Here is a 12,108-nt window from a genome sequence, read left to right as displayed (position 1 = left end):
GTCGGGTGCCAGTCTCGGCATCCCCGACGGACAGGCACTTGAGGGTGCGGCTCAGCTCCAGTGCCTCCTGCTCCGCGTCTGTGAAGACGACGATCTGTTGCGGACCCCCTCCGGTCCTCGCCCTCTCCTGTGCAATCTAGGCTCTCTTCTATAAGGGGGGAAAGTACAGACGTGTGAGTGAGTGATGGTAACGTGATCAACCAATGAATGCATTGGTTTGCGTGTGGCTGACCCTGAAAGAGATGCATCAGAGGATGAGTATGAGACAGAGCCATGACATTGTATGAGGATTGGGTTGAGTGGTAGTGGTGGGGTGAGTAATGGGGAGATGAGGAAGTATTGAGGATGACTTTGAGTGGGTGTGAAGAGTGATGTGATAGAGTCGTGTTGGCAGTGCAGAATGAGTTGGGGGGTGGTGGCGGTGATGTGGAAGATGCAATGTAGGAGAATGAGTAAGTGTACTCACTTTGGCTGACCTAGTTAGGTCATTGAAGCGCTTCCTGCACTCAATCCAGGTGAGGGAGATGTTGCTGGTGACCTCCTCTGCCACCTCGAGCCAGGCCTCCTTGGTGGCAGAGGCAGGCCACTTCTTCCTGTCTGCCGGGTAGAAGACATCCCTCCTCCTCCTCCACCCCATCCAGTAGCACCTGGAGTGAAGCATCACCAAATCTAGGAGCAGCCTTTCCCTTGTGCTGCTCCATTGTGCTGTGTGGGTTTTTGCTCCAGGAGCAGCCATTGGAGGATTACCCCTTTAAAAAGAGTTCCTCCAGCTGACAGCCTCTGACTTGGGTGTGCAGTTCGCCGAGGTTGGACGGTAAACCCGGAAGCCACGTTAAGTGGCTCCAATTGACCCGCGATCATGTGGGGAACGGATAGGTTTTATTGGGCGGATTACCCACGCGCCCAATCGCCTCCCCCCCACACTGTTGCCATCCCACCTCCCCACTAATATCAGGGCCTGGGTATCTAAAATGGGAAGATCTCCTTTCCCCTGCATTAACACCTTTTTAAAAAAAATAAAACTCCTATCCAGGGCTATGTAAACAAACCACTGCATCCAGGTGGGACAGGCTAGTGGAGTAGAGTGCAAGTTATTACTGTCATCTGTAGAGTGATATTTTGTGCTCCACACTTGCCTCCCACCATCCTTCAGTCCACCAATGTTTTTCTGGTTTTTGAACTCCAAACTCAAGTATTCCAAAGGATATTCTCTGGCCAGGGCAGCTCACTATCCCACCCTGAAACAAATCTAAGAGTACCATGCTGCTTGCTTAATGGAAAGTTTCAAGTATATAGACATGACTGTGATATCCAAATTTGCAGGCCTTAACAAAATAAAAACCTCCTTCTCCCCAACCTTTCCACTACATATGTAGATTCAAACAGACGGAATACCATTAAGGAGACAAAGCATTATAACGGTGAGCTGACTCTTACATCTCCTCCAGCTGTTCCAAATGCTGTCCATTCACATTCCAGCACAGCAGTTTATTGATCTTAACAGGTGCATCTTCTGGATCCTATGTTCAAGAATATACTCGTGACCTTTACTGTTTTCCAAGAGGGAAGATGAGCTGAGTCTCATGAACTTCCATTTTCACTATTGGGTAGCGCAGCTTCAGAGGACTGTTGCTTGGAATAATGCTTCCTCCTAATACACCTGGCTGGAAATGGAGGGAGACGCTACCCGACCAACCCCATTGCACGTTTTCTTTTACCCGATAGTATATCCAACGCTAGCAGCCTGGAGGGAAGCATGGATTACACTGAAGGTGCCCCGGGGCCTATACGCCTTCTCTCTGCTGATGATGCAGATTTGATTTTCCAGAAACTTTCAACTTCCATCTGCAGTATACTGAGAGACGAATAGCACAAAATCTTCCCACACCCATAGCTTAGCCCAAACAAGTTCCATAAATTCCACTGAAATCTATCAGACAAGTGCTGCCAGAACTGTGGCCACAAGAGCACTATCAAACATACATCCTGGTCCAGCCTGCGCTCCTTTGGGCAGAGGTTCTGAAGACTACCACAACCGTGGGACAAGGAACCCCCACTGTAAATAGGTTCACTCAACTTTCTTTCTATGCACCGAGAGATGCATTCCTCAGCTGTGGCATAGCCCTACACTTACAGTACTGGAGCGTTTTATTGCTTAATAGAAACCCAAGGACAAATCTCAATTGACATACATACCAGGGCTTACTCTTGAGTCTGTTTTCTTTTAAACCAATCTCAACTGGATTGCTTTTAGAAGGGAGTGACAACTATAAGAATCCTTTCTGAGGAAGCCGTAAAGATCCCTTTTGAGTTGATCAGTATTGACCTTCAGGTGAGACAAATAAGAATGTTATCCAAGAACATTTAAGAAGCAAAGTGTTGATGCAGAGTGGGGAAATTGAAATTCGGACAAAAAATTGGGTTTTATTCCATTTCCTTAAAACCTTTAATTTGAGTTTGAGGAATAAAATACATAACAGTTATTGGTAACTGTAGTATTAGAGACAATGGGCTCGATTTTCGCACTCCCGAGCTGGTGCATTCGTGGCGGGGGGACTGCGAAAATCGGGGATTCCCGGGGCGGGTCTGGAGCCCGCCCACTTCCGGGTTCCCCAGTGACGCGCTGACATGCGCGCGCAGCCCCCGCATGTGGGACTCTCGCCGGCAATCAAAGCTGGCGGGATGCCACTTAAAGCACTCGTTAAGGTATTTCAGGTCATTTAGAGACCTGCTTAACATAACATTTTAGGAGGGGTGGGATTTTGCAAACAACTGGGACTGTTTCCCGTACTGGGGGAAACACTCCCAGTTCAAATGGACGTGTTGCAGCCATCAGCCTGTGGCAGCTGCAAAGGTCCATTTGACAGGTGGGGGGGCGGGGGTCAGAGACCCTCACTCATTGCAGGAGGCCACTCTGTCACTTTGGACAAAGTTTGGCCTCCACCACCCTCCTCCTAACAATAAAATTCACAAACTTGCACACTTACCCCGGTGTCCAGACACATGTACCTACCTTGCGGACCCCCTCAAATGTACATCTTCCGGATGGGGGCCGCCGTAGCTGCAGTCACGACCTCCTCGGAGGACGAACAGCATCGCCGGCCACGCCATCCACCTCTGACACGTGGAGCCCCACAACACAGTGCCGTGACACATCCACCTGCACAGCAGGAGAGAGGGCAACCGCAGAGACAGATGCGTCACAGAAGGCACTACCCTCGCCACAGGGTCCACAGACCGAGGCTCAGCTTCCTGGACCTCTCTGAGCAGCAGTGCACACGGAGGCTCAGAGTCACTTGACATGTAGTCGTGGACATCTGCAGCCTCCTTCATGCTGAGCTGCTCCCGGCTGGCCCAAGCACCATCTTCTTACCTGTCGCTGTCAAAGTCACCACTGCCCTCAACAACTTTTCCTTCGCATCCTTCCAGGGTGCCACCGGGAGCATCGCCGACGTCTCTCAGTCGTCTGCACAAAAGAGCCCTGCAAATACACCTACACCCACTCTGCAGTGACACAATGGGTGGCATCAGTTGTGGGTCTTCATAGTGATCCTCAGGAAAGGGCATTATTGCACAAACCAGACAAGATTCGCAAAGACGTGACAGTAGTGGTGACAATATAATATGTGACGTGAGTTGGTCAGAAATTAAATATAAGTAAAAACCATGACAAACCCTCAAACACCCTAGTGCATCCCCTTCATGCTCACGACACGTTTGCCTTACGCTGCCTACTGCACATATGTGATGAATGCCCTGTGGCTGCAGCACAGGCAGTGGCAGGTTGAGTGAGGCTGACCGTGAAAGAGATGCATGAGAGGGTGAGTATGAGATAGAGCCATGAGATTGTATGAGGATTGAGTTGAGTGGTAGTGGTGGGATGAGTGCTGGCGAGGTGAGTAAGTGCAGGTAAGATGAGGATGAGCTTTGAATGGGTGTGAGGGGTGATGTGACAGAGTAGTGTTGGCAGTGCAGAAGGAGATGTGAGTTGGGGCCAGTGATGTGGCAGACGGAGTGTAGGGGAATGAGTAAGTGTACTCACTTCGGCTGACCTACTTAGGTCATTGAAGCGCCTCCTGCACTGTATGCAGGTGGGCGATATGTTGGTGGTGCAGGTGACCTCCTCTGCCACCTCGAGCCAGGCCTCCGTGGTGGCAGAGGCAGGCCGCTTCCTCCCGCCTACCAGGGGGAAGATCTCTGTCCTCCCCCTGCTCCTCACCCCATCCAATAATACCTGGAGTGAGGCATCATTAAACCTGGGAGCAGCCTTCCCCTGGGCTGCTCCATGCTGTAATTTTTCCTATTTCCTGCAGCATCAGTCAATGGAGGACTGCCCCTTTAAATAGGGCTCCTCCAGCTGAGAGTCTATTCTGCACATGCGCAGTCTGCCTGCTGCACAGCTTTCCAGCGCGAAACCCGGAAGCACAGGTAAGTGGATCCAATTAGCCTGCGATTCCATGCGGAGCACCCCGATTTCACTGGGCGTGTTACTCACATGTTTCCAACATCGGCCCAATGTTTCGCTGTTGTGAAGAATTAGGATTCACTATGACAACTTGGTTCTTTTCTGTTCTTCTGAATGGGTTTCTTTAAACAGTGAGTGCTGATGTCATTTCGAGAAGAAGCTGGCAGGAGTCACTGAGTCCAGCAATGCAAGGAAGCTGCATTACCACACATGGTTGAAATGACATAATTGCTGAGGTATTCTGAGTTATGATTGTATCTCTGCTAACGTCAATTCATTTCATTCTTCCCTCTGGGCTTGGTCATTTTTGCCAGCCAGTTCTCCTCATGATGCAATGAACACTCACTGTTTAAAGGGAAATACCAGTTCTTTTGGAGGGGAGAGGATGAAATGAGACTTTTGAATTTAATTTGCTCCTTTCAAGTCAGTTTCTTTTATTAAAAAAAATAGACCATCTGTTAGGGGGAAATTGTGAATTTTGTCGCTCACTGAAAGCCTGCTGCAGACCGTCTATTGAGAGCTAGTCTTCCAACATATGCAGCAAAGTGTTTTAAATATCATTTTCTCTTTGCAGGAGCTTTATAGTGGTGGCAATGATGTTAACATTTTAGCATGGATTCCAGATCTTGGTCGAACAGGTGTGGAAAATGATGAACCTAAGGGGGTAAGTGAAAAAAAAATCAGACAGAATATTTTATTTCTACAAAATAAATCAGCTCCTCTTTACATGGTATCTACCATAGAACCACAAAAGGACGCCATTCAGACCATCACGTCTGTGCTGACTCTTTGCTAGAGCAATCCAAAATAAATTCCATTGCCCCACCCTCTCCCCATAGCCTTGTATTTTTTTCTGCTTCAAATATTTATCCAATTTTCTCAAAATATGCAATAGTCTCTATATCAACTATTGCATGCTCTGCATAAAGAAATTTCTCCTAAAATCTCTCCTCACCCTATTAGTGACCATTTTAAATTGATGACACCCCTTGTCACTGACTCCTCAACCAGAGTGATCTAATCCAATTTCTTTGCTCCATTCCAGTACCCTTTAATATCCCTTTAATATCTTTCTTGTTCAAGTGTTTATTTAATTCTCCCATAACTGATGATTGACTTGACTTCAGTTAGTAACATGAAGAATCACCACTTGGGCAAGCAACCAGAGGGCTCCCCAGCCCATGGCACTGTGCCACTGCATTTCTTTCAGGAGAGAAAGGGAGAAAACTGGGGGAAAGAATATTTCAAAATTGACATCTTACTTTGTCACTTGGTGGTGTTCCGGCCATTCAATTCTAATAATCCAGATCTGTTTGTATCCTCTCCTGGCAGCAGTGACTCATGATTGTCAGCCATGGTAGCACTTTCGCCTCTGAGTCAGAAGGTTGTGAGTACAAACCCCACTCCAGAGACTTGAGCATATAATCTAGACTGGCACTTCAGTGCAGTACTGAGGGAGTGCTGGACTGTCTGAGGTACCATCTTTTGGATGAGATGTTAAACCGAGGCCCCATCTGCGCTTTCAGGGACGTAAAAGATCCCATGGCACTATTCGAAGAAGAACAGGGGAGGTCTTCCAGTGTTCTGGCCAACATTCGTCCTTCAGCTAACGCCTAAAACAGATGGTCCAGTCATTTATTTCAGTGCTATTTGTGGAAGCTTGCTGTGGGCAAATTGGTTGCTGCATTTCCCTATATTACAACAGTGACTACACTTCAAAAAAGTACTTCATTAGTTGTAAAGCGTGTTGGGACGTCCTGAGGTTGTGAAAGATGCTGTATAAATGCAAGTCTTTCTTTCAGAAAATAATGTTCAAATTTACAGTTCATACCAACTAAGATTATCCTAAAAAAATTGAATGTAATTGTTATTCTTTTAGTGGAACTTTGGGAACCTGAGACTTGGAGGAAGTGACAGGATAAATAGTTATCTTAACAATAATGCTTTCTGCAAAAGGGCATTTCATTTTCAAGATGTGAAAGTAAAGCAGTTAGATCTTTTGAGATTGTGAAATTTTTGATGAAATCACCAAACTTTAATTATTTGATATTTTCTACGAACAATCCGTTTTTTTTTTGTTTTATTTGCATTAGTCTATTTAAGTGATCTATTTATTGATTGGATCTGCCCCTAGCATTGCCTGCACTACCATTTTGGAACTGAGGCTCTAAATTCCAGTTTTTAATTCCATCATGCATAAGTACCTCATTAATTGATGATTTTTTTATATATCTTGATAAATTTGTAGCAAACATAAATCCTGATCCTGGAAAATGCTACGGTACAAATACCAGTATTTCCTTAAATCTAGAAAGCATTTATTGTGAGACCAAAAGCTAAGCATTCAGTTCTTCCAAACAGAGAAAGGTAACTGAGGGTAAAGAATTCCACTTAAAACAAAAGAACTTTGTGGGACACCTAAGGGGAATAGTTCTTTACGTTGAAGGTTCTTTCTTCATAGTGATTTTTGCCAAATATTGATGATCTCTGTTTTTTGCATTTGTGCTGCTTATTTGCTAAAACACAGTGAAAATCAGGAGTTGAAGAAAAAAATCAGACGGGTGTACTTTGTCTTACTGACCCTCTTGGCTGACATCACCCAGTGCAACAGTGCACTGATCTCAATACAAAATGGCTAGGTTGCATTATGGCCTTTTTCTCCTTTTTTAAATGTAGTTTATCTACCATCCGTCTATCCATTTACACTTACATTTCACATGTCACACAGTATCAAACACCAACAAATTACAATTGAACAATGTTTTCTAACAAAAAAGTATGCAAAAAGAGAAGGACACCCAGTTATTTCTTGCTGTTTTTTTTAACCTTGACCTGGAGAGATTGTTGAGTTAAAGAGGAGAAGCAAAGCAGATGTCAATCTGAGGTTATTTTCTCAATCACAGCAACCTTGATCTTCACCAATCCCATATGGTATACAAGGATTCTCTCCTCAGAACTTAGGATATTCAGTTCTTGATTGGTCTTTTACCAAAATGTTCCTATATAGTTCCAGTTTTGGCTCAGTGGAAGCTTCTGAATCATACAGTCACAGGTTCAAGCCCTGCTTCAGAAACCCGAGCACATAGTCGAGTCTGATACTTTAGTGTGGTATTGAGGGAGGCCCATCTTTTGGTTGAGACATTAAACCAACATCCCATCTGTCCCCTCAGGTGGCATCAAAGATCCCGTGGGATTATTTGAAGAAGACCAGGGAGTTCTCCTGGTGTTCAGGCAAACATTTATCCCTCAACCAAAATAGTGCTGCTTTTGGGATTTGGCCGTACCCAGATTGACTGTTGAGTTTACTTAAATTACCTAAAAACAGTGACTTCAACCGTATTCCATTGGCTGTGGAGTGCTTTGAGATGTCCTGAGGAAGCGAACGGCAATATATAATTGAAAGTTTGTTCTTTTAGTTTAAGCATTAACTAATTTACGGTTAATTCACACTTAAAATTAAAACATACATACTGACCAACTCCACTTCCCTATTTTTTGGTCATTCTCAGGACATCGGTGTCACTGGCAAGGCCAGCATTTATTGCCCACCCCTAGATGTCTTGAGAACATGGAAGTGTTGTGGTTAGAAAATTGTTTATTCAGGGGAAGAAAATCATATTGAAAATATGGTCAAAAATAACACCAAAAAGGCCCTTGTAAAACACTTTGTGTTATGAGATTTCCAGACCTTGACTTCCAAGATTTTCATGTTGCTTTTCATAGGAACAGGAGTAGGCCATTTAGCTTCTTGAGCCTGTTCCGCCTTTCAGTGAGATCATGGTTGATCTGTGGCATACCCGCCTTATCCCCATATCCCTTAACACCTTTGGTTAACAAAAATCTATCAATCTCAGATTTAAAATTAACAATTGAGCTAGCAGCAACTGCTGTTTGCGGAAGCGAGTTCCAAACTTCTACCACCCTTTGCATGTAGAAGTGTTTCCTAACTTCACTCCTGAAAGTCCTGGCTCTAATTTTAAGGCTATGTCCCCTAGTCCTAGATTCCCCAACCAGCGGAAATAGCTTCTCTCTATCTACCCTATTAGTTCCCCTTAATATTTTGAAAATTTCGATCATATCACCCTTTAATCTTCTAAATTCCAGGGAATATAACCCTAGTTTGTGTAATCTCTCCTCATAATTTAACTCTTGGAGTCCAGATATCATTCTCGTAAATCTACACTGCACTCCTCCCAAGGCCAGTATATCCTTCCTAAGGTGCAGTGCCCAGAACTGAACACAGTACTCCAGTGTGGTCTAACCAGGGCTTTGTATAGCTGTAGCATAACTTCTATCCCCTTGTATTCCGGTCCTCTAGATATAAAGGCCAACATTCCATTAGCCTTTCTGATTATTTTCTGTACCTGTCCATGACATTTTAATGATCTATGTACATGGACCCCCTAAGTCTCTTTGGACCTCCATTGTTTCGAGCTTTCCAGCATTTAGAAAGTACTCTGATCTATTCTTTTTAGGTCCAAAGTGAATGACCTCACACTTGCCAACATTGAAATCCATTTGCCACAGTTTTGCCCATTCACTTAATCTATTAATATCCCTCTGTAATTTTATGCTACCATCTACACTGCTTACAATGCTGCCTATCTTTGTGTCATCGGCAAAGTTAAATATGTGGCTCTCTACCCCATCATCTAAGTCGTTAATAAATACAGTGAATAGTTGAGGCCCCTACATAGATCCCTGTGGGACACCACTAGTCACATCCTGCCAATTTGAGTACCTGCCCATTATCCCTACTCTCTGTCTCCTGCCGCTCAGCCAATTTCCTAACCAGGTCAATAATTTGCCCTCAATTTCATGATCTTCAACTTTAGCTAACAGTCTTTCATGAGGGACTTTATCGAATGCCTTCTGGAAGTCCATATAAACAACAATCATAGACATTCCCCTGTCCACAACTTTAGTCACTTCTTCAGAAAATTCAATCAAGTTCGTCAGGCATGACCTACCCTTTACAAATCAATGCTGGCTGTCTGATCAGCTGAAAAATTTCAAGGTGTTCAGTCACTCTATCCTTAATTATAGGGAAGTAATTTCTTGACTGGTCTATAATTCCCAGGTTTCCTTTTCACCTTTCTTAAATAGCAGAGTGACATGTGCAATTTTCCAATCTAAAGGAATGGTTCCTGAATCTAGAGAACCTTGGAAGATCTGGGCATCTGCAACGTTCTCACCTACTTCCTTGAAAACCCTGTGATGGAAACCATCTGGTCCTGGGGATTTGTCACTCTTTAGCCATGGAAATAGTGGATGTATTGGTTGTCATCTTCCAAAATTCTATAGATTATGGAACAGTTCCTGCTGATTGGAGAGTGGCAAATGTAACCCCATTATTTAAAAAGGAGGGAGAGAAAACAGAGAACTACAGACCGGTTAGCCTAACATCGATAATAGGGAAAATGCTAGAGTCTATTATAACGGATGTGATAACAGACACTTAGAAAATATCAATTAGACAAAGTCAACATGGATTTATAAAAGGGAAATCGTGTTTGACAAACCTACTGGAGTTTTTTGAGGATGTAACTGGTAGAATAGATAAGGGAGAACCAGTGGATGTGGTTTATTTGGATTTTCAGAAGGCCTTTGAAAAAGTCCCACATAAGAGGTTAGTGTGCAAAATTGAAGCACATGGGATTGGGGGTTAAATACTGGCATGGATTGAAAATTAGTTAACAGACAGGAAACAAAGAGTAGGAATAATTGGGTCTTTTTTGGGGTGGCAAGCGGTGTCTAGTGGGATACCGCAGGGATCGGTGCTTGGGCCCCAGCTATTCACAATATATATCAATGCTTTGGATGAGGGAACCAAATGTAATATTTCCAATTTTGCTGACGACACAAAACTAGGTGGGTTTGTGAGTTGTAAGGAGGATGCAAAGAGGCTTCAAGGCGATTTAAACAAGTTGAGTGAGTGGGCAAATACATGGCAGATGCAGTATAATGTGGATAAATGTGAAGTTATCCACTTTGGAAGGAAAAGCAGAAAGGCAATTAAATGGTGGTGGATTTGGAAATGTTGATGTACAAAGGGACCTGGGTGTCCTTGAACACCTGTCACTGAAAGCATTTAGGAACGCAAATGGTATGTTGGTCTTCATTGCAAGAGGATTTGAGTGTAGGACCAAGGATGTGTTACTGCAGTTATACAGGGCCTTGGTGAGACCACACCTGGAGTATTGTGTGCAGTTTTGGTCTCCTTACCTAAGAAAGGATATACTTGCCATAGAGGGTGTGCAGCGAAGGTTCACCAGACTGATTCCTGGGATGGCAGGATTGTCGTATGAGGAGAGATTGGGTCGACTAGGCCTGTATTCACTCGAGTTTAGAAGAATGAGAGGGGATCTCATTGAAACGTATAAAATTCTGACAGGGCTAGACAGACTGGATGCAGGGAGGATATTTCCTTTGGCTGGGGGGTCTAGAATAAGGGGTTACAGTCTCAGGATATGGGGTAGGACATTTAGGACTGAGATGAGAAATTTCTTCACTCAGAGGGTGGTAAACCTGTGGAATTCTCTACTACAGAAGGCGGTGGAGGCCAAGTCACTGAATATATTTAAGAAGGAGCTGGATAGATTTCTGGACACAAAAGGCATCAAGGGGTATGGGGAGAGAGCAGGAATATGGTATTGAGATAGAGGATCAGCCATGATCATATTGAATGGCAGAGCAGGCTTGAAGGGCCAAATGGCCTCCTACTCCTATTTTCTATGTTTCCATGTTTAGTGCCATTATTTTCTTCATTATTGTTAGTTTGCTTACATTAATTATGGTGAGTCCCCGTTCCTAATTCAAAATTAGTTTCCTTGGGGTGTCCTCTTCCTCTACTGTAAATACTGATGCAAAGTGATTATTTAACATGTTCGCCATTTCCTTATTTACATTATCACCATTATCGGTTTTTAAGGGGCCCACATGCATTCTTATTTGACACATTCACTATAGCAATGTAACCTGTAAAAATGTTTTGCTTGTGGGACAGCATTCCAACAAGGGAGGAGCATATCTCTCTGAGTCATGTCAATTCTTTGTTTGTCAAGCATGATGTATGTATTTTATATTGTGGCTTCACAGCAATATGTATTTGCAATTCGGGCAAGGTACACATTGTGAAACAAATCTTAGTTTACTTTGGACTCATTTGGAAATGTACATATTTTTCTTGCTGTCACTCTCAAAATAATCCTGCAACAGATACAAAAATATTAATTCATTACTGTGGTGAGATTCGCATCCCAGTGCCACCTTTTTACCAACTAGTTCAATAGTAAAATATTTATTTGCTTGCTCTTGACTTATTTGGACTCCATCACCTAATTGTATGATGTTGCTCTTATTGTTGGTGCTAATTGTCAGTAGCTAGACCCAAAAAAAATTCTATCTGGTGCGGCACAGTTATAATGCTGTTTACATAGGCAAAATTATTTTAATATATTTTTAAGTAGTATCATCGTAGGTACAGCACAGGAGGAGGCCATTTGGCCCATCGTGCCTGTGCCGGCTGTATGAAAGAGCGATCCAATTAGTCCCAGGTCACCTGATCACCATCAGCCAAGGACAGTATGTGATGCAGAGACTTGGAAAAAAAACTTTTTTTAAAAAAAGGAGCTTCCTTGCAA

At 43.7% G+C, this 12,108-nt stretch overlaps 1 protein-coding gene across 3 annotated transcripts in view; it reads left to right on the top strand.

The window, feature by feature from the left end:
* ercc8 (excision repair cross-complementation group 8) overlaps positions 1–12,108 on the top strand; it is a 61,101-nt gene that overhangs the window by 41,874 nt on the left and 7,119 nt on the right. For all 3 annotated transcript variants that reach the window (XM_067986444.1, XM_067986437.1, XM_067986454.1), the window contains one exon: positions 5,040–5,129. In XM_067986444.1, coding sequence (XP_067842545.1) covers positions 5,040–5,129 — 90 coding nt within the window. The remainder of the gene's footprint in view (positions 1–5,039; positions 5,130–12,108) is intronic.

This window comes from Heptranchias perlo, chromosome 1 (genome assembly GCF_035084215.1).
Source record: "Heptranchias perlo isolate sHepPer1 chromosome 1, sHepPer1.hap1, whole genome shotgun sequence".
In the NCBI taxonomy this organism is placed as follows: Eukaryota; Metazoa; Chordata; class Chondrichthyes; order Hexanchiformes; family Hexanchidae; genus Heptranchias; species Heptranchias perlo.
This window is presented reverse-complemented; position numbering and strand designations above follow the sequence as displayed.